Source organism: Eulemur rufifrons, chromosome 29 (genome assembly GCF_041146395.1).
Source record: "Eulemur rufifrons isolate Redbay chromosome 29, OSU_ERuf_1, whole genome shotgun sequence".
Classification (NCBI taxonomy): domain Eukaryota; kingdom Metazoa; phylum Chordata; class Mammalia; order Primates; family Lemuridae; genus Eulemur; species Eulemur rufifrons.
Genome location: NC_091011.1, coordinates 12,152,108 through 12,175,558, shown reverse-complemented (window position 1 = coordinate 12,175,558; position 23,451 = coordinate 12,152,108). Strand labels below are relative to the sequence as shown.

General features: G+C 43.0%; 1 protein-coding gene across 1 annotated transcript in view; it reads left to right on the top strand.

Moving 5' to 3' along the window:
- HECW1 (HECT, C2 and WW domain containing E3 ubiquitin protein ligase 1) overlaps nt 1-23,451 on the top strand; it is a 218,670-nt gene that overhangs the window by 120,543 nt on the left and 74,676 nt on the right. The window contains exons 11-13 of the mRNA XM_069461989.1: nt 6,520-6,659; nt 15,596-15,717; nt 17,939-18,124. Coding sequence (XP_069318090.1) covers nt 6,520-6,659; nt 15,596-15,717; nt 17,939-18,124 — 448 coding nt within the window. The remainder of the gene's footprint in view (nt 1-6,519; nt 6,660-15,595; nt 15,718-17,938; nt 18,125-23,451) is intronic.

Sequence of the window (23,451 nt, the reverse complement as noted above, 5' to 3'; positions counted from 1 at the left end):
GTGTTCCATGAACTCTCCAGACATTATATGCAAATGTATACATGTATGCATATTTTTCTGGCAGATTGGTCCATATCCATCACAGGATTCTCAAAAGGGTACAGAACTCAAACAGTTAAGAACATTCCAAGGCTAGGTTCCAAAAGAATACTAAACTCCGCCTGGAGAAAAAACTGTCCCATAAATCACCATATGCATTTCTACCCTGGTCCCATAATTGCTATATGCTCATAAATAATAATTCTTAGAAAGCCTTCGTCTTAGAAAAGGAAATGCTTAAAAACATTTTTCTGAGAATTGTTTCATTTAAAAACTAGACCCTAACTATCGAACTTCTAAAGATGTTGTTTTGTTTTTGAACCTACAAATGAAGCCCAAACAGCCTACCGCATGTGTGTTAAGCTAGTCCAAAGCATCACGTCCAACATCTTGTTCTTTAAGGCCAGGGCAGTGGCTTCGAGATACTTTTAGTTGCCAGGAATGCAGACCGAGACTTCCTTCAGTTGTAACTGCACCCACATGCATCTTGTTTTTGTGTCCCTGTGAAGGTGAAGGAAAAGTTGCAAGGGATTAAAAGGAAGAAAGAACTGGGTTTGGGGAACATACCTATTGATAGCAAACACCTTTGAAACTTAACTGTACCAGCCAAGAAAAAAAAAAGTGGGCAATTTAGTCCTATTAAAAACATATGGAAACAAAAAATTGAACTTCTGGTTACTGTTGTACACAGAGAAGTATGCTTTAGGTGAAAATCATGCTTTTATTACTTGAACATTTGGAAAGCATTTGCTCTCCACTTTTCCCCCATCAGCAGCTGTGTTTAAGTCATTAACAAGAACCATAAAGGACTTTCATCGGTAGCATACTTCTCTACATGCATTCCCACCAAAACGAGCATATTACAAGGAAGAACTTTTGATAACCCAGTTATTTTTAGACATGAATGCACCAAAAATCCATGGGACAGACCTTTCATGGTGATTGCAGCAAAACTCCAATAACTGAAAATGTAAAGGCCACAGCTGCTCATTTTACACAGAGATCCTGTTGCGATTCCACAGGCACAAATTAGCTTCTAGGTCTGTCTTGCCAGAACAGATGCGCTGAAACTGTTCAGCAGACTGAGAGCAGGGGAGAGGATCATCAGGCTGTATCTACAAGACGTGCTGTTGGAGCACTAAACAAAACAAGCAATAAATCTGAAGCAGAAGGACCTTGACCTATGGCCTAAATGTCCATGTAAGTTTATGGTGGTGGTCAGCTTGCATAATATCAACATTATGCCAAATCCACCTGGATCCGGGCCTCTAAAGCAGTTTTGCAGCCTTTGATATGTAAATTCCTGTGCCCTCCAGTGGAGCTGAACACGCTGGGAGAGGCAGCTGGACTTTGCAGAGGAGGAAGTTGCTTTTGCCGCATCCATCTGGACAGATAAAAAGAAAAGGAATTTAGCGATTTTAGAAAGTGCTTATTTCTTGTGAAAAAGCCTACTTAGGGAAGGTCAGGTAACGTTCAGATCAGTATCCAGGCTTTTCAATACTTAACCTTAACCTATTGCTTTCAAGCATTTAAAGTTTTCTGTGATTTGACGTGGTAACAGCAGCCACAGAAAGTAGACTACCAGCCTTTTATCTGTCTCCCATGGCACCACACGCAAGGGTCAGTTTTTGATAACCTGCAGTTATCAGGAGAAATTTACAATGATCACTGGCCCACAGAAATAGGGAAATATTTCTCAGTGTTGCAAGGAGTTTCCCTTAACTCTGGCCACTGCTAAATTTGACTGGCTTAAAAAGAAAGAGCAAACGTGTTTGTGTAAGGAGACATATGTTGAAATGCAGAGTGCACAATAGCAACACGTAAGCTGTGTGCTAGGCTGGACGGACCATGTTCAAACTCGGCCACTCCCTGAACACCACACACTCTGCCAGGCCTCTGTGGCCTGGCCACGTGCTCCCGCTGCAGGGCAGTCCTCGCTGCCTGCTCCCACCTGAAACAGACCTCCTCATCCTATAGGCCTAACTCAACGTCACGTACCCACGATGCCTTCCCAGAATCCTCCCCCAGAGCCAGCAGCTTCCTGCCCCAAACCTCACGAATGTGCCTCCGTCACAGTTCTTAACTTCTTCTTGGCACCCCTCTCCCTGCCAGCACCTGGTGTGATGCTAGCAGTTTCACAGGACTCAGTACAAGATTGTTTCCTGAGTTAACATCTGTACTTTAAGAATATCCAGAAGCAATTAATTCTACTTTCACAAATATTTATTGACCAAGCAGAAAATATACATATGTATTCTTACTTTAAATAATCAACTAAAATTTGATTTTTTTAGTTATTTGTATAAAATTATTATAATATTAAGGGAAATAGAAGTTTTAAATAGGAAAAAAGTGACCTACATACAGTCTTATTACCTCAAGGATTTAGCTTTTTAAAATAATGTACCCCTCTTCAATTTCCATATGCATGCATAATTCGTACGCAGTTATAAGGGTAATATATAGTTAGTTTCACATTCGTTTTTTACTTACTACACTGTAAGCATTTTCATATTGCTGCATAGTCTTCAGGTTAACATTTAAATGCATGTGTAGTATTCCATTGAATGGCTGTATTTTGATTAACTTCATTTCTCATGCTGTTGAATGATTTGCTTATGGCTTTTATCACTATTTTCGATACAGCCACCAAGGACCTGTATCACCTTGTCTTGTATTTTGTTAGGGTTCTGTTCCCAAAAGAGCAGGTCAAGGGAGATAAATGTGGTTTGGGTATTTGATATTAATGGCTGACTGTTTCCTAAATTAGGCGTTGTGGTCCTCCAGGTTCACCAACACCAACACCTTCACCTCCATCTCATCTTTTGATTTGTTTTTGTCATTTAAGAGGTGCTCCAAGTACTTTGGTGACACATTTTATAATACTTGTGGCTCAACTCTTTTTCCATAAATTTTTCTTTAGTAATTGTAGTTTCTCCCGTGTGAATTGTCGGTTCTTGGGCTTTTTGTTTTTCTGTTTGGTTGGGTGGTTTGGCTTGGTTTTGGAAAGCTTTTTTTCCTTGTTTGGTTTTGTGACTGTGTGTGTGTATGTGTGTGTCCATTTACAAATTAGATATTCTAGCTGATTTTCTTACTAATTTCCATGAACCCTTTATATGCTATAAATATTTACCCTTTTACTACCAAAAAAAATAAGTACCAGCAGACATTGATGGATAATTCTTGATGGAGTAGAAGGGAGCCGGCTTTCCGACCTTCTCTGTCCTCTTTGAAGCAGGGCGAGGCTCTGAGACCGCAGTCCTGCCCTCGCTGAGAGGTCCCTCCTCCAAGGGCTATGTGTCCTGCTTCCCCAAACAGCCCCTGCCCTTTAGCAAAGGTCGGGGTGGGGGACACCTGGAATTGCAGGCTGCTGACCCAGGAAGGCGTGAGATAATCAAGGTCCACCTGAGGAATGTGAATTATCTTGGGACATTTTCATCGTCATTTAAGATATGACTTGACATTTTCATCGTCAATTAAGATAAAAATTCTCTGTCATGGTCACTGCACTTTGGAAGGAAAAGAAAGGCTACAAACTTGACATTTTGATATTTATCTAAGTCCTGTTCCTGGTATCCATTGCTGAACAAACTACCCCAAATGTAGTGGCATAAAACAATAATCATTTATTATTATAATTACCACTATTTTTCATGGGTCTGGTTTGGCTGGGCCCAGCTAGGCAGCTCTGTCTCAGGTATCTCAGACCTCCCAGGCCCAAGGGGCGAGAACATGGATTCTACCTCTTAGAAGAAGAGTGATAAGCTTCTACAAGAACATGTAGATCTAAAAAGGTAGTCAATTTTGGGAAAATGCAATCTGCCATAGTCATTTAGGGAATCCTCCCAGTAGCAGCTTCCTTGGTCTTTGGCAGGCCCCATTTCTCCCCGGTCAAGGTTACATACTAGGCAGCTTCTCACTGGGCCCCCCCCCCCACCCTCCTGCCATGGCCGTTACCCATATTCCAGCAGGGAGACGGTCGCTGAGGGCCACCTCCACCTTCTCCACCACCTCCTTGCCACAGACCTGTGGAGGTGGCAAATTAACACAAATCTTTCCTGCTGCGATTCCAGCCTCACGCCACTCATCCCGCCCCCTTCCACACTTGGTGGTAAGAGGCCCCCTCAGGAAATGCCTCCCAGTAACCGCTTCTGACAGGAGTCCAGGTAAAGTCAGGCTTACAGAAAGCCCCTAGCGCCTCAAGCCTAGACGTTGGCAGTACAACCTGAAGGACTCGTCAGACATGCAGCTTTCAGTGTTGCTTCAGTTTCTATAATTTTACCAATCATTCTGATGATCCTCTTGCAAACGGTCTGGAGACCTCGCTGAGAAAACCTTCCGCTGTTGGGTCAAGGAAAGAATGGGGCGCTGGTCTGCGGAAGCCCTGCCGCAGGGGAACCTCACCTGTGCCACACTGCATCCCCTCGTGCCCTCTTGGGTTGTACTTGGAGACCTGGCTATTCCCTGCTGCTTGGAGTCTCGCCCTCATCCTCCTCCTCTTCACCCCCGTCACCCTGCCCCGTCCTTGCTTTCCTGGGCACCAGACCCATATAATTCCCCTGGACAGTGGGGCTCACATGACCTTCAGGACCTGCAGCTCAGCACGTCCAAACCCACATCAGCACCCACGCTACCCACCTTCTACCTGCTCTTCTTCAGGGTCGGCAGCTCTGCCTACCTGGTCTCAGCAGAAACCTTGAACTTCATAATGGTCTCCTCCCTATTCATCAACCTCCCTATCCAGTCAGGCCCCAAATCCCGAGGAGTCTACTTGCAAAGTTATCACATATTCTGCTGCTAAATAGCTCCTGAATTCGGCCCCTTCTTCCTTCCAGGCTGTGTGCCCTGAGGAAGAGGGAAGTTGGCCCCTTGTCATCTAGTCATCGGGTAGGCTGAGAGACATGGGCGAACAGAAGTCGCTGGGGAGGGGACACAGGAGCTGCCTGGAGGGAGAAGAGAGTGCAGCGGAGCAAAGAGGAGCTAGGCAGCTGGATATCTGCCGGTGAATAGGGAATTAGAGCAAGCTGTCAAGGGCAGGCAGGTTGAGGAAATGTCTGTGAGTATTCTGCCGGCAGGTAGAGCTGATCTTGTTCCCTACAGGCTGTGGCTACCCCCACCACTGGCAGATGCTTGGAAAGGCAGCCTGGCCGGCCGTGCCTGCTCAGGCCAGGCCAGAGCATCTCCGGCCTGGACTGTTGCAGGAGCCCCCAGCTGCTCTCTGCAACTCCAGGTGGTCGTTCTTAGTGTCCATCAGGCCCTGCCTCTCTGTTTAGCAGCTACTTGTCGCAGAGAGCAGTGGTTCTCAAAGTTGGTCCCTGGGCCAGCAGCATCGGCATCACCTGGGAACTTGTCAGAAATGCAAATTCTTGGGCCCTACCCCAGACCTACTGAATCAGAGACCAAATTAGTGTGTGTTTTAACAAGTCCTACAGGCTGCAGCAGCTCAGGCTGGGGGACCTGTGGCCTCGGAGAAGAATAATATCCAGACTGTCGCTGGGTGCCCTGTAGGGACACCCCGTCTCCCTCTCCACTGGTCGCTGGTCTCCGTGCAGCACCCACAGGTCCTGACGCCACCACCAAGCTCCTCAGGGCTCTTCACTGGTGCCCTGCTTTTGCACAGCTTGTTTCTCTTCTGAAAATGTTCTTTCCCAACAAGCTGCCTGACAAGATCATACTCCAACTTCAAAGTTTATAAACCTTAGGAGTCTCGTTGTCTGTGTCCCCCTACATCTCTGCCTTGTCCGAGACAGCCTTTCAGGTTGCTGGAGTTATGGTCTCTGCGCCAGTCCCCCTTCATTGCTTCATTGCATCTCGACAGTGTGTTCAAATCCTCTCTTTGCTCTGAAAGCCCCACACAGCCTGCGCACACTGGAAGGGTTGATAGGAACTCGGTACTTGACAAGGTGGCTAGCTGGCCAGCCCACTGACTAAATCTCCAACTTCAGAAGAAAAATAAAATGAGCCTTCAGATAAGCAGAAAACATTTATTTGTTTGCCAGCATGCTTTTAGATGTAATATTTCCACAACCTCTGCCCAGCCGGATCGAGTACCTGTCAAATAAAAATAAGTGACAGAACTATTATTCCAGTTCGTAGACTTATTGCAATAATGTAGAGGTAATTTGTTATCTTAGCTGTAACATTTTAATTTACTTCCCACACCTTTATTTTAGACTTAGCCTGATTTTGTTTACTACGGGCACAAGCTGTTTTGCATGATTAGCTATTATTTGTGCTGATTTTTTCAAAGTCACCATGCTTGAAACTCATCATAGCTTACAAAACAAAAAGGAGTCAAATCATCTAGAGATACTTGTCTTGCTAATTGTTGTCCGCTATCTTGTGCGAATTTTAAGCATTTCTTTCCCGACACTCAAGACAGTTCTTTACAGATTTCTCCAATTTTCTGACTCAGAGCATCGGCCCCTAACAAGCAAACAAACAAAAGTTAACTCCTGCCTCTCTGTTTTCTAATGAAAGGTATCAAAACATCCAGCGAACCATTGCAACAGAGAGGCCTGAGGAAGATTCTGGCAGCCAAATCTGCGAGCAAGTCCCGGCAGGAGGAGGTGGAGGTGGAGGGAGTGACTCAGAAGCCGAATCTTCCCAGTCGAGCTTAGGTATCGGAAGAGGGGTCCCCAGACACCTGGGGTGGCATCCCGTGGCTGTGTGACAAGGTGTGCAAGTCCCTCACCCTGCCTCCTGGTGGCGATGCAGAGGACCAGGGTGCAGGAGAAAGAGGCATCTTGGTGACCACAGGGTAAAGCAGAGGGGACAGAGCTTCCCACCAGGGGACTCGGAAGGGGGTTAACAGGGAAGGGAGCCACCACGGTGGCACGGGGTCTGGAAGCAGGGAAGCAGCTGGATCTGGGATGGGGCTGTTTGCTGTGGTAATTGTGCGGCAAGACAACTTCATCAGTGGCTTAATCAACTGTTGTTGAGTAAATGTATTTGTTGGTGTCCTAAGGATTTTCCACTTATAAATAAAACATGCAATAAAAGTTCAGTCTATTTCAAGGAGCCAGGTGACAACACTAGGAATAATTACTTGTTTGCATTTAGAATAAAATCCAATTCCCCCGAGGGAGGAGCCTGAGGGCGAAGAGGTTTCCGTTGTGCTCACATCTGAGAGTGCACAGTAGGCATCCACCCTGGGCCTGGTTTTCCTAGTTTTCGTTGCTTTGAATCTGCCCGAGTGGAACTCAGACAAGGATATTCAAAAGGCATGAGACCGGCTGTCACTTTTTGTACCTATAATGATATAAGATTATCACAGTAACATTCTAATAATCTACTTTCTTTTTAAATTCAGTAAATTATGACAGATTTATTTGACAAAAGAAGGCTCAGAGGACAGTCTGGGCACGCAGCCCTGGGATTCCAATCCTACCAGGTTGCAGCTGTCTATGGCAGTGCCAACTATTGAACGTTTTTGTGGGATTTTATGAATGCACGTACACACCGATGGTTTTGATTGCCTCTATTCTATTTATTTTGCTAGGTATACTAACTAAACTGACTAGTTTAGGTTTTTCCATAAATAATTTCTTTGTTCAAGCTTCTCAGAGAGTTGTGGTACAATGATCAAGTCATTAGAATCATGAGGAAAAAGAAACAGAAAATTTATTTCTGGGTTTGTATTGGATCGGTTGGCATTTACCGAGTAACAAACCATCCCAAAATTTAGCGCCTGAAACTCACAACCATTCCTTTCTCCCACAGTCCTACTGGTTGGCAATTTGAGCTGAGCTCAGCTGGGTGGTTCCTCAGGGCGCTGCTGGGCTCACGTGTCCGTCCTTGTCACCTGTCGCATCAGCTGTGGGCTGGCGTCTCTGAGATGGCTTCCGCTAGGGTGGCTTGTCCCTGCTCCCCGGGGCTTCTCATCTTGCAGTGGGCTAGCCCAAGCTCATCCCTCACAGTGGTGGCAGGGATACAAGAGGGAAAATGGAGGCACACATCTCTTTTTTTATTATTTTTTGAAAATTTTTTTATTTTTATTATTATGGTTACATAATAGTTGTATATTTTATAGGGTACGTGTGATGTTTTGATACAGGCATACAATGTGAATTAATCAAATCAGAGTAATGGGGCTATCCATCAGATCAGACATTTAATATTTATTTGTATTAGGAACATTCCAATTTTACTCTTTTAGCTATTTTAAAGTATACGATAACTTGTTGATTATAGTCACTTTGTTGTGCTATCAAATGTTGTTCATTCTATCTAACCATGTTTTTGGACCCATTAACCACCCTCATTTTATCCCCCCTCCCTGCTTCATCATCATTCTACTCTCTGTCTCTGAGATCAATTGTTTTTAATATTTAGCTCCCACATACGAGTGAGAACATGCAAGATTTGTCTTTCTGTGCTTGGTTTATTTCACTTAATATAATGTTCTCCAGTTTCATCCATGTTGATTCAAATGGCAGGATTTTATTCTTTTTGTGGCTATATAATATTCCATCATATATATGTACCACAATTTCTTTATCCATTCATTCATTAATGGACGCTTAGGTTGATTGCATATCTTTGCTATTATGAATAGTGCTGCAATAAACATGGGAGTGCAGGTATCTTTTCAATATACTGAATTCCCATTCTTTGGATACATACCTAGCAGTGGGATTGCTGGGTCATATGATAGTTCTACCCTTCATTTTTTTGAGGAACTTACATACTCTTTTCCATAGTGGTTGCACTAATTTGCATTCCCAGCAACAGTGTACAAGGGTTTCCCTATCTCCACATCCTCACCAGCATTTGTTATTGCCTTTTTGATAAAAGCCATTTTAACTGGGGTGAGATGATATCTCATTGTAGTTTTGATTTGCATTTCTCTGACAACTAATGAGGTTGAGCATTTTTCATATACCTGTTGGCCACTTGTATGTCTTCTTTTGAGAAATGTCTTTTCAGATCTTTGCCCACTTTTTAATTGGATTATTTGGTTTTTTTCTAGTGAGTTGTTTTAGCTCCTTATTTATTCTAGTTATTAATCCCTTGTCAGACAGGTAGTTTGCAAATATTTCCTCCCATTCTGTGGGTTGTCTCTTCACTTTGTTGATTGTTTCCTTTGCTGTGCAAAAGCTTTTTAGCTTGATGTGATCCCATTTGTCCAATTTTGCTTTGGTTGCTTGTGTCCTAGGGGTGTTACTCATGAAGTCCTTGCCCAGATAAATGTCCCAATGTTTTCTTTTAGTAATTTCATAGTTTCAGGTCTTATATTTAACTCTTTAATCCATTTTGGTTTGATTTTTGTATACGGTGAGAGATAAGGATCTAGTTTCATTCTTCTACATGTGGATATCCAGTTTTCCCAGCACCATTTTTTGAAGAGACTGTCCTTTCCCCACTATATGTTCTTGGTGCCTTTTTCAAAGATAAGTTCACTATACATGTGTGGATTTATTTCTAAGTTCTCTATTCTGTTCCATTGGTCTATGTGTCTGTTTTTATGCCAGTACCATGCTGTTTTGGTCACTACAGCTTTGTAGCATAATTTGAAGTCAAGTGATGCGATTCCTCCAGTTTTGCTCTTTTTTGTCAGGATAGCTTTGGCTATTTGTGTTTCCATATAAATTTTAGGGTTATTTTTTTCTATTTCTGTGAAAAATATCATTGGTAATTTGATGGGGATTACATTGAATCAACAGAATGAAGGACAAAAGTCATAAAATCATTTCAATTGACATTGAAAAATCATTTGATAAAATTCAACATCCCTTCATGGGAAAACTCTCAAAAAACTGGGTATAGAAGGAACTTACCTCCCATATACAACAGCTACAAATAAAATAAAATACCTGGGAATAAACTTAACCAAAGAAGTGAAAGATCTCTATAATGAAAACTATAAAACATTAATGAAAGAAGTTGAAGAGGACACAAAAAAAATGGAAAGATAGTCCATGCTTATGGATTGGAAGAATCAATATTGTTAAAATGTCCATATTACCCAAAGCAATGCTTTATTTCTTTCTCTTATCTGATTGCACTAGCTAGAACTTCCAGTACTATGTTGAATAACAGTGGTGAAAATGGGCATCCTTGTCTTGTTCCAGATCTTAGAGGAAAGGCTTTCACTTTTTCCCCATTCAGTATGATACAAGCTGTGGGTCTGTTATATGTGGCTTTTATTGTGTTGAGGTAAGTTCTTTCTATACCCAGTTGTTTTGAGAGTTTTTACCATGAAGGGATGTTGAATTTTGTCAAATGCTTTTTCAACATCAATTGAAATGATCTTATGATTTTTGTCCTTCATTCTGTCGATATAATGTATCATACTGATTGATTTGCATATACTAAACCATCCCTAAATCCCTGAGATGAATCCCACCTGATCATTGTGAATAATATCTTTAATGTATTTTTTAATTTGGTTTGCCAGTATTTTGTTGAGGATTTTTGCATTTAAGCTCATCAGAGATATTGGCCTATGGTTTTCTTTTTTTGTTCTGTCTTTGTCTGGTTTTGGTATCTGGGTGATACAGGCCTCATAGAATGAGTTTAGGAATATCCCTTCCTCCGCAATTTTTTGGAATAGTTTAAGTAGGATTGGTATTAGTTCTTCTTTGAATGCTTGGTAGAATTCAGCAGTGAAGCCATCAGGTCCTGGGCTTTTTTTTTTTTTAATGGGAGACTTTTTATTACTGCTTCTATCTCGGTACTTGTTATTGGTTTATTCATGTTTTGGATTTCTTCCTGGTTCAATCTTGGTAGGTTATAAGTGTCTAAGAATTTATCCATTTCTTCCAGGGTTTTCCAATTTATTGGCATAGAGTTGCTCATATTAGTCTCCAATGATCCCTTGAATTTCTGCAGTATCAGCTGTACTGTCTTCTTTTTCACCTCTGATTTTATTTATTTGGGTCTTCTCCTTTTTTTCTTAGTCTGGCTAAAGGTGTGTCTATTTTGTTTATCTTTTTAAAAAAAAAACTTTTTGTTTCATTGACCTTTTGTATTTTTGTTTCAAATTCATTTATTTCTGCTCAGAACTTTATTATTTCTTTTCTTCTACTAATTTTGGGTTTGGTTTGCTCTTATTTTTATACTTCTTTGAGATTCATTGTTAAGTTGTTTGTTTAAAGCTTTTCTACTTTTTTGATGCAGACACTTGTTGCTATAAACTTTCCTCTTATTACAGCTTTTGCTGTATCCCCTAGGTTTTGATATGTTGTGTTTTCATTTTCATTTGTTTCAAGAAACTTTTTAATTTTCTTCTTAATCTCTTCATTGGCCCACTGGTCATTCAGGAGCATATTGTTTAATTTTCATGGCCGGGCGCGGTGGCTCACGCCTGTAATCCTAGCACTCTGGGAGGCCGAGGCGGATGGATCGCTCAAGGTCAGGAGTTCGAGACCAGCCTGAGCAAGAGCGAGACCCCGTCTCTACTAAAAAAATAGAAAGAAACTATCTGGCCAACTAAAATATATATATAGAAAAAATTAGCCGGGCATGATGGAGCATGCCTTTAGTCCCAGCTACTCGGGAGGCTGAGGCAGTAGGATCAGTTGAGCCCAGGAGTTTGAGGTTGCTGTGAGCTAGGCTGAAGCCACGGCACTCACTCTAGCCCCGGCAACAGAGTGAGACTCTGTCTCAAAAAAAAAAAAAAATTTCATGTGTTTGTATAGTTTCCAATGTTCTTCTTGTTATTGATTTCTAGTTTTATCCCATCATTGTCAGAGAAAATACTTGGTATGATATCAATTTTTTTTAATTTTTTGATACTTGTCTTGTGGCCTAACATATTGTCTATCCTTGAAAATGGTCCACGAGCTTAGGAGAAGAATGTGAATTCTTCAGCTGTTGGATAAAATATTCTGTAAATATTAATATCTATTTGTTCTATACTGCAGATTAAGTCCAATGTTTCTAAATTTCTTTCTGGATGATCTGTCCAATGCTGAAAGTGGGTTGTTGAGATCACCAATTATTATTGTGTTGGGGTCTATCTCTCTCTTTAGCTCTGATAATATTTCCTTCCTATATCTGGGTGCTCCAGTGTTGGGTACATATATATTTAGAATTGTTATATCCTCTTCCTGAGTTGACCCTTTATCCTTTTATAATGACCTTCTTTGTCTCTTTTTACAGTTTTTGTCTTGAAATCTATTTTATCTCATAGAAGTATAGCTACTCCTGCTCTTTTTTGGTTTCCAATTGCATAGAATATCTTTTTTCATCCCTTTATTTTTAGTCTATGTGTATGTCTTTACAGGTGAAGTGTATTTTTTGCAGACAACATACAGTTGTTTCTTGTCTTTTTAATCCATGTAGCCACTCTATGCGTTTTGATTGGAGAGTTTAGTCCATTAACATTCAATGTCATTATCGATAGGTAAGGACTTACTACTGCCATGTTGTTATTTGATTTCTGGTTAGTCTATGGTCCTCTCTTTTTTCTTACTGCCTTCCCATCTTCCTTTGTTAAAAGTGATTTTCTCTGGTAATTTGTTTTAATTTCTTGTTTTTCTATTTTGTGTGTGTGTGTGTATCTATTGATTTTGTGATTTGAGGTTACCATGAGGCTTCCAAGACAGATTTTATAACCAATTATTTTAAACATATGACATTTCAGCTTACAAAAAAACAAATAAACAAGCAAAGAGAAATCTAACAGAAATCCTGCCCTTTAATTCCATCCATTCCCACTTTTTAACTTTTTGTTGTTTGCATCCATATCTTTTTATACTATCTATCTCTCAAACAGTTGTTGGTATTTTTGATAGGTTTGTCTTTAGTCTTCCTACTCTAGATATAAATGGTTTATACACTGCAATTATAGCAATAGAGTATTCTGTATTTGTGTCTTTACTGTTACCAGTGAGTAGTACACCTTCAGAAGATTTCTTATTGTTCATTAACATCCTTTTCTTTCAGGTTGAAGAACTCCTTTTTGGCATTTCTTGTAGGACAGGTCTGGTGTTGATGAAATCCCTCAGCTTTTGTTTGTCTGGGAAAGTCTTTATTTCTTCATGGTTGAAGGATATTTTTTCAGGATATAATATTCAAGGGTTAAGGTTTTTTTTCCTTCAGCACTTTGAATATGTCATGCCACTCTCTCCTAGCCTATTATGTTTCCATTGAGAAGTCTGCTGCCAGATGTATTGGAGCTCCTTTATATGTTACTTTTTTCTTTTTCCTGCTTCTTTTAGGATCTTTTCTTTATCTGCGACCTTTGAGTGCTTGATTATTAAATGCTTTGAGGTAGCCTTGTTTGGGTAAATATGTTGGTGTTCTATGACCTTCTTGTACCTGAATATTGATATCTTTCTCTAGTTTTGGAAAGTTCTCTTTTATTATTTCTTTAAATAAACTTTCTACCCCAATCTTTCTCTACCTCCTCTTAAGGCCAATGACTCCTAGATTTGCTCGTTAGGGGCTGTTTTCTAGATCTTGTAAGTGTGCATCATTCTTATTATCCTTTCTCTCTCTCCCTCTCTCCTTCCTTCCCTCCTGATTGTATATGTTCAAATAGCTAGTCTTCAAGCTCACTAATCCTCTCTTCTGCTTGGTCAATTTGGCTGTTGAGAGACTCTCTTCTCATTCTCAGTTTGTCAACTGAATTCTTAAGCTCTGGAATTTCTGTTTGATCTTTTTTATTATTTCAATCTCTGTTAAATTTCTCTGATAGGCTTCTGAATTCCTTCTCTGTGTTGTCTTGAAGTTCATTGAGCTTCTTCAGGACAGCTATTTTGAATTCTTTGCCTGCAAGGTCACCTATCTCCACTGCTCCAGGATTGCTCACTAGTACCTTATTTAGTTCATTTGGTGAGGTCATGTCTTCTTGGATGTTCTTAATGCTTGTAGATGTTCACTGATATCTGGGCACTGAAGAGTTAGGTATTTATTTTAATCTTCACAGTCTGGGCTTGTTTGAACCTGTCCTTCTTGTGAAGACTTTCCAGATAACTCAAATGGAATTGAATGTTGTGATCTAAGTCTCTGGTCACTGCAGCTATATCAGCACTGGGGATGCCCCAAGCCCAATAATGCTGTGACTCTTGCAGATTCCTGGTGGTACCAACTTGGTGAGCTTGGGCAAGATACAAGAGAATTCCCTAGATTACCAGGCAAAGTCTCCCACTCTCTTCCCTCACTCTCTGTGCTGGGCTGCTGGAGTTGGGGGAGAAGTGACGTGGGCACTCCCTTGTGGGCACCAGCACCAGGTCACACCTAGAGCCAGCCCAGTCTTATCCAAAGCCAGTGGTGACTGTTGCCTGGCTACCTCTGATGTTTATTCTAAGGCCAAGGGCTCTTGAGTCAGCAGGTGGTGAATCCTGCCAGAACTGGGTCCTTCCCTTCAGGGCATTATGTTTCCTTCTGGCCCAGGGGGGGTCCAGAAATGCTGTCCAGGAACTGAGGCCTGGACTCAGGGGCCTCAAGAGTCAGCTTGGTACTTTATTTTACTGTGGCTGAGCTGGTACCCAAGTTGCAAAATAAAAGTCCTCTGAGCTCTTCCCTTTCCTTTCCTCAAATGGAAGAAGACTTCCTATGTAAGCCACACTGCCTATAGTTGGTGACATAGGCACCAGCTTGGCCACAGCTGCTGGTTTCTCACTGGACCATGTGTACCCCAAGTCCGCTGGCTCTGAGTCAGCACAGCCACAGGAATTGCCCACGGACTGCAGCCCTTGTGGCCCAACTGCCCTAGGAATTTAGCCCAGGCCCCAGGCTGTTCTGCAAGTGGTGGGGCTAGCTGGAACCTGGGCTTTGGGACAGAGGATTTCCTCCTGGTCCCCGTGGGCGCCAGCAGAATTCTGTCCTGTGCTGTGTTCCCCTGTGCCAGGGTGGCCCTGAGTTTCCATTAGAAGCCCCACAGTCCCTTCACTTTCCCTCCCAGCACACAGATTCTCTCTCCACTCTATGTGCTGAGGCAGCACTGCTGGGGGATGGGGGCGGGGTGGCGTAGGCAATGCCAGACTGTCTTTTCGGCCCTCTTCAGAGCCTCTTTTCTTGATATAATGTTAAAACCAGGTAGTATGATCGACTTTTGTTTCTTCTGAAGGTGCTTGCTTTCATGGATAAGTTGTTGAATTAGGTGTTCTTGTGGAAGGATGATTGCTGGAGGTTTCTATTTGGCCATCTTGCTCTGCCTAAATCAATACACAGATCTCTTGAAACCTTGACTCAGAACTGACCCATTGCCATTTCTATTGATTGAAACAAGGTACAAGGCCAGCTGCAATTCACCAAGGGGAGGAGTTGCAAAGTCCCATTGCAACTGGATGTGGCTATGAAGAGGGGAAGAATTGTGGCCCTTTCTGCAAACAAATCTACCATATTGTGGTTAGCAACTTGTAAAGAAAATAAGAAAAAAGTCATTGGGATAAAAGGGAGGTGATGTTAGAGGACTTGAGCCTAACTGAAGTTTGCACAAACACTATTAGAAAACAGTGATTCTTAACCCACATACATATGACGTATGACACCTGGTTATATCACTATTAAAAACAGCAGCCCGCTGTGTGGGTGAAGGCTTGTGTGCCGCTGCTGTGGAGAGAGAAGTACTGAGTTTGAAATGACTTTGCTTCACTTTTTTTAGATCTGAGGAGAGACGGGTCACTTTCTCCGGTGAACTCACAGAAAATCACCTTGCTGCTGCAGTCCCCAGCGGTCAAGTTCATCACGAACCCCGAGTTCTTCACTGTGCTGCATGCCAATTATGTGAGTGCTCCAGAATACAAAGGGGACTGGCCTGGCTCCTCAAGACCCAATACAGCTTTGTAAAGTCGTTTGATAGCTCAAAGAGGGTAGAATTTTATCCCAGGCAAGGAAGAAAAAAAAGACAGCTCAGTCCACTCTTTTAACTATATGTGAATCACCCAAGAAGGAAGAAGGCTGGACCTGGAAATGCTGTTGCCTCTTTGGGGTTTCTGTTAGACTCAAATGTGTTAATGTCAGTGGAAGAGCTTTGGGAACAAATGTGTGTTTTTATTATTGTTAAAATTTTAAAGAAGCAAGATTATGAAGTAGCCAGATTTCCTTTAGCCGAACCAGGAGTGGGGAACCTGTGTCCTCAAAGCCACATGTGGCCCTCCAGATCCCCAAGTGTGGCCCCTCGACTGAATCCAGACTTCACAGAACTTCTTTTAATAAAATTTGGATTCAGTCAAAAGGCCGCACTCAAGGAACATTTTATAAAATGTTTGGAATATTTTATAAAATCATTTTCACCAAAGAAATTTCAAAGCAGATTTCCCCTAGATAAATAACTAGGTTTCTTTTTGATATACGTTTTTCAAATATCATGCTGAAGTTAGATTTTATGTGATTTTACATATGTAGGGTTTTTTTCATTGCATGTTTTTGGTACTTTCAAGAAAGCAGTGGCATGATATCGCTATATTCATTAATCCTTCCATTCGATAAACATGTTCTGTGGTTCCAGCTGAGATTCGGGTGCTGGAGTCACGGAGACAGATTAGGGTGACACCTAAGCAGTAGGCACTCCCTGTTTTGCGGAGCGACGATTTATAAAAAGATCGGCCCAATGGGACAGGACCAGGCCTGAACTGAGGGAGGATGAGGCGTTCTGGGGCCTCCAGGGAGCACAGGGGTGGGGTGGGCCTGGGGGAAGGGCCGAAGAGAGCCCCGAAGGCTGAGAGTGGACAGGAAGAAGTCCAGGCAGAGGGACAGCCCTTTAGAAAGGACAGGACATTGCTATGAGCAGGCCTGGGGCTGAGTGCAGGTGGCAGGCAGGAGGCGGGAAAGCGCTGAAGGATCAGCAGCAGGGCAGCACAGCAGAGAGTAGGGGGAGGTGGGGGGGAGGAAGGATCCTGGGGCTGTTTCCACGGCAGCAGGAACCCGCAGGAGTCTTAGGCACAGGCTGCCCAGCAGGGGGTTGATGGAGCATTTCCTCTGGCAGAGTGTGGGAGAGACTGAGGAGGCCGAGACAGAGGCTGATTCAGCCGCTCCAGTGAAAGATGAGCCGGCCTGACCTAAGGAGGGGCAGGAGCACGGCAAGGAGCAGCTCAATTCAGGGACATTTCTCATGCAGTCAGTAGCATTGGGGTCCCCTGTGATCACAGGTGGGCGGATGACGAGGACTCAGGAAACACTGAGTAGTTTCTGCCTTGGGCACGATTCGGTCAGTCAGGCAGGTGCAGCAGTTGGATTAGGTGACAAAGGGTGTGGCTGGGGGAGGAGGAGATGAGTTTCTAGCAGGTTATTTCCTGTGGGACGTCCAGTGGCTACATCCAGAGCAGCCTCCCAGGGGAACAAGCGGGGCAGATATTGACGCCCCCAGCACCAGGCACCAGGTGGGCCCTGCACCTGCGGGAGCCACGGGGCCAGTGCTCTCCGGCTACGTGCAGTCTGTCCTTTCAGCACATACACACTCACAAACACACACACACCCCCAGGCTCGTGTACCATAAAATTGTCATTTGGCACATTTAGAAACTCCTGAAACTTTCTTCATTCCTTCTCATCCGCCAGCCTCTCCACACACACAGGTTTTTACATGGGACTCAAAGGAATGGCAGGCGTCTGAAGTCCAGGCCTAAATCCCCAGGGCCCCTAAATTAATTCACCCTGTTTTAGGCAGATAAGGGACCAAAGGCAGTGCTCGCAGTCAGAGAAGGCACCGTGGAGGAGAGAGAGGGCTGCGCGCAGAGACAGTGGGAGGAGGTTGCCGAGGTGCACAGGGAGGGCCACGGTGTCCAGGGCTGTCGGGCAGTCAGGTAGAATTGGGATCACAAATAGGTCCATGTGTGTTGATGACCCAAGTTTACTGCTTGAGCAAGATCTCTGCTCCTGAGGCCTCTATCTCCAGCTCTCAAGAAATCTCTGTGTTGCGATCACATTTGGCCATGTTAAGGTGCTCACAGCGCACTTGGTCTGTGATTTCCCTAACTGCCCCTCCCTTCCCCGTCCCCCCTCCCAGAGTGCCTACCGAGTCTTCACCAGTAGCACCTGCTTAAAGCACATGATCCTGAAAGTCCGCCGGGACGCCCGCAATTTCGAACGCTACCAGCACAACCGGGACCTGGTGAATTTCATCAACATGTTCGCAGACACTCGGCTGGAACTGCCCCGAGGCTGGGAGATCAAAACGGACCAGCAGGGAAAGGTGAGTGTGACCCCGGGGGCTTTCATCAAATGGGCCCGTCACCTAGGAGAAGACCAGTGAGGACTAGGTGGGAGGGGAGGGGGCTCGTGTCTCCGAGATGTGCGGTCCGCTGCCGGGAGGAGGGGTGCCAATGACTGTCCACGTCAGGGGTTCTCAACCTCAGCACTGTTGTGGGGGGATAGGGGCAGGGAGAACGTTCTGTGCATTATGGGATGTTTAGCACCATCCCTAGCCTCTGCCCACCAGATGCCAACAGCACCCCCGCCCCAGTTCAGAACTACTGTCTGTATCTTTTCAAATTTAGGTTTGGAACGTGGAAGCAGTTCAGTGTTCACTGTTCAGTGACCTTTCTATTGTTTTGCCTCCTTAGACAGCTAATTCTCAGGGGATGAACATATTGGTTAAACAGGGCCGACACTATTAGACTACTTATTGTGATTTCCCTAATAAGCCTTCATTTATCCTTAAAACAGCCTGACAAGCAGGGCTGGGTGCGCTGGGCCTGTGCCATCTTCCTGGCCTACTTTTTGCCTCTTTGTGACCTTAACCCACACTGATCCTTCCTAGAAATGCTCCAGAAGCCTGGCTAAGTGCTGAAGTGAGAATGTTTGTTCTTAATCTTCATCACTCATCGCAAGGTATTTATAGGACAGGCCGAGTAATTTACTAAGGAACTGTCCCTGTGTAATCCTTTATGAATTTTGCTAGAGAGAGTCCCTCCCACTTTCACGGTCAAAGGAAGCAGCAGCTTTGCTGGCAGACACGTCTCTGAGTGGGAAGCCGCATTACACGGCTCCTTTCCTCTGTGACTGTGAACTGCAAAGCCTCAGTTCCCCAACGGGAGCTGATGGGGTGTCTCCTGAGAGCCATGAATCTCTCTCCCATGGACCCCTCAGAACCTGGACTCTCTGGAGCATGTGGGAAAAGAATGTGCCCATTAATGCCCATCCATCCACAAAATGAGTCTCTAGGACCTGCTCCTCAGTGGTCAGATGTGATTCGGGGGAGAGGGGACAGCATGCCTTATGTCATAGCAAAGCCACCACACCCAGAGTCTGCCCCCTGGGACCTCCCCATTGACTGGATGTGGCCTTTCTGGGGAGAATGACGATGATTTGTATGGTGGGGACTTGCTGATATGTATTAGGGTGGGAAATAAAGCCTGAGGCGGAACAGAAAGAAAGGAGCATCTTACCAGAGCAGGGGTGCACCTGCTGGTTGTTGGCAATCCACGTTTACATTGGTTGCTTAACCAAGATGCCACAAGGACGCCACCACGAATCAGTGAGCAGAAAGGCTATGTTTATTGTGCAGATAGCACACGCTAATGTGAACAGCTCATTACCTTGGATTTCCATGACTGCAGCTCTCGAGGGAGGATATAGACAACAGGGAGCCCCGTGGAATGACAGGGAGGCCCCCAAATGTAATAAGCCCTTTTTCTCCATGGTACCCATGGCAGGTGATATGTTGCATCCTGGTCATCACAATAACGGACAAGCACAGCGGCTGAGACAGACACTGAGGGTTTTATTCCATTTTGGATGCGTAATAGGGAATTTCTGGCAAGAGAAACTTTCTCCTAATTCTGTTTAGTGAGATGGTATCAGATATAATGAAGAAAAATGTCTGAATTTGAAATGGGAAGATTTGAGTTCTACTTTCAGTTAAGACACAAATGAGCTGTGTAACTACCCCATCACACACACACACACACACACACACACACAAATGGTCTCACTGATTTCTTACTAATTGAAACCACACACACAAACACAAAGTTGACAGAATTTCTGAGAGGCAGACCATACTGTGAATTGCTGGGGAAAGTAGCCTTAAATTTGAAATGTATTATCACAATCCACAGGGTGGTCAGAGAGGATCAATGGAGGATAATGGAAAAAATGCAGGGACTGGTCCCTCTGTCTAAACACATGACCCTGTGCCAGTCACTCCACCTCTCTGAGCCTTAAAATGTCATAAGAATGCCTACCTTGCCTATTTTATAACCAGATGTGAAAATAAATAAGTTAATCAGGAAATCCTTGATAATATCATGACAGATTAGTAATCTCTACCATTCTTCCTCTTAATGTCTGTGGAAATAACTCAAGATCAAGACTGGCACATGGCAGAAATAAAAGACTATCTGAGTGTGAAAGCCTAGGAATGATGGGAATCTACTGAGAAGTATATTGCTGGACTATAACTTACAGGCTTAGCACCCTAACTTGGAGAGAATGTGCCACACAGGAGACGGAGGGTTAGGAACACAGCGCACCGAAGATCGCTGTGACCTTAGCTCACTGTGCAAAAGCCACCTGCATAGCTGGCCGGAGCAGGATCCAGAATACCAAGATCATCTCCTCACCCCTCCCATGGCCAATCTGCTTCTTGCTTTATCTGCACTCTCAAAGGTGACAATCTTTGCTTGATGCACCATGGTAGGGAGGAGAAGGGCTGAGGCAGAGCTGTTTGTTTGCTGTCTTCGAATGTGGGGACAGAGGCAAGGGGCTCAGAGCTGTGCCACTTTAGGAAGACTGGAGCAAACAGCAAAGTGGCCCCTGGCTCACCTGTCCTCTTCAGAGTCTGAGGAAGGAGGACGGAGCCTCCTGCCCAACTTTGGAGGAAACAGCACGTGTGCCTCACACCTGGCTCCCAGCCTGAGCCGGGGCGGGGACTATCGGAGAGGTGGTGGGGCTACAGGACCGGGGTCCTATCTTATGGCATGAATGAGACTGAGGTGGCTTCTATGAAGGAATGAACGAATAAAATGAGAAGGGGCCTGTGAAGAGGCGCTGCTACGTGAAGGAAACAGAAAAGCATATTTTTTTCTCAGGAAGTGTAATTTTCTTCAGAAAACAGAAAGAAATGTTTAAAAGATATCTATTCATCATCCACAAAACGGTACAGGGGCACATGACTTCTACTAAGCAGAAGGAAGGAGCCACAAACAGAAAACAAGCTGAGACGAAGCAGACATAAGACAGCAAGTTGAAAGCAGACGTTTAAGATTGCAGGGGGGACGGGGTGGTGGCTCACACCTGTAATCCTAGCACTCTGGGAGGCTGAGGCAGGAGGATCACTTGAGGTCAGGAGTTCGAGACCAGCCTGAGCAACAGCGAGAGCCCATCTCTACTAAAAGTAGAAAACAGTAGCCAGGCACGGTGGTGCACACTTGTAGTCCCAGCTACTGGGGAGGCTGAGGGAGGAGGATCCCTTGAGCCCAGGAGTTTGAGGTTGCTGTGAGCTAGGCTGACGCCAGGGCACTCTAGCCTGGGCAACGGAGTGAGACTCTGTCTCAAAAAAAACAATTGCAGGGAAAAGCAAAAAAGGTAATAGCACAGGGATAAACAGAGCAGAACTGACGCTAAAATCAAATCACCGATAGAGCATATGAACTTGGAAACAGCCCCTAAAGCAGAAGGAAGGAACCAGATTTCAATCAGTGAAGTTAAAAAAAGTGCAAAAACTGAAAAAAGGAAAAAAACGTATCTTCTCCATAAGGGCTGCCCTAACCGCCTAACCTTCCAATTTAGTACCGCAACCTTCCCCACATCACTAACCCATGTGCTTCCTCATATAATTTACATATTTATTAGGTTTATGGCTTATTGTCTGTTTCTCCTGGCAGGAATTTAAGCTCCTTGAGAACAGGGGTCGTTCTCTTGCTCATTGATGAAACCCCAAGGGCCAAGAATAGTGCCTGGTATATAGTTGACACTCAATAAATCTCTGTTGGATGAATGACTTATAGAGGTTCCTGAAGAAGAAACCAGGATAATAGGTACAGCAGCAATAATTAAATATTAATATTAATTAAATTAAATTAATTTTAATTAAATATTAAAAATGAAACTTTGCTGATCTAAAATAAATTATTCAGATGGGCAGATTAATTGGGCTCATTGAGTTACAGTAAAGGTAATTAAAATAAATGCTATATCCACACATGTTCTGGAATATCTTTAAACAGAGATTTTTAAAAATCTTATTATGCAGGCATGATAATGTAAGTTACCTACAAATGAATAAAAATCAGACAATCTTCAAATTTCCCATCTAAAAATATTAGGGAAATCCACAGAGCAATGACTCCAAGATATTGATGAGAAAAGGTTGCAGCCCAATGTTCTTATGTAGAGACAAATTGTCATTCATGTGTGAAGACAGAAAAACAACTTCCTGTGCAAGATCAGGGTTCCCTGCCCTTTTACCGCCCTGGTCAAACACCGAGAGCCATTCTCCAGAGGGATCACTACTGAAGCAAAACAGGACATTAATAGTGGGGAAATCATAGTATAAGAAGGACTGACAGTGAGTATTTAAATCAATCAAATACATAAATATAAATAAAAATAATTGCTGTAAAATGCTTTACAATATATTAGAAAAGCCTAAAAAAATATGGGAAAAGATAAAAATGGAATAGTTGTACAATAACAATCTGGATTAATATCCCCAGACTGGAATAAAAATGATGAGAAAGTGAAAAGAGAGAAGGTGAGCAGGGGAGGGAAAGTTGTGCTAAGTTACTAGCTGGGTGCAAGGGGAGTCCAACTAGGTAAGTTGAAAAACAAAGGTTAAGTATAGTTATCTGACAAACTTAAAAGACAACTCCTTATACCATTTAAAACAAGATTTTTCTTTTCCAAATTCCTCCAAAAGATAAAATCAAACAAAATAGAGTATATATAGCAAAACACAAAAAAAGTCACAAAGGAAATGGAAATAATAAAAATAAGATAACAAAAATAAAGCCAACCATAATAGTTATGGCAATCAGTAGAAACGGGATAAACTCACATACCAAAAAGAAAACATTTTCAGATTTGGTAACAAATAGATCCATCTTATAAAAAGACATGCCTAAGAAATGATTCAGAAAGTTTAAAAATAAAAGAATAAATATTAATATAATATGAAGACAATACCAAAAAAAACCAGTGGTGGTGTATTAATATAATACAAAGGAGAGTTCAAATCCATAATCATTAAATGGGGTCAAAGAAAGATTTTATATTAATCAATGGCACAATTAAGATAAAGATATATTTATATACCTTATGAGCCAAATAATATTACCTGTATTATAAAACATATATGAAAGAAAAATCAAGGAGAAATATAAAAGGAAATGAAAGAAATATAGTCATAAGAAGATGTTTCGTATCCATCAATTTGACAGATTAAATAGACAAAATAAGTCAGGATTTGAATGATACAATTTTGTGTTAATGAAACATGAATTCTTATGTTAAAAATAGAGCTTACCTGAACAGATAAGCAAAATGTAGTATATAATACAATGAAATATTATTTGGCCT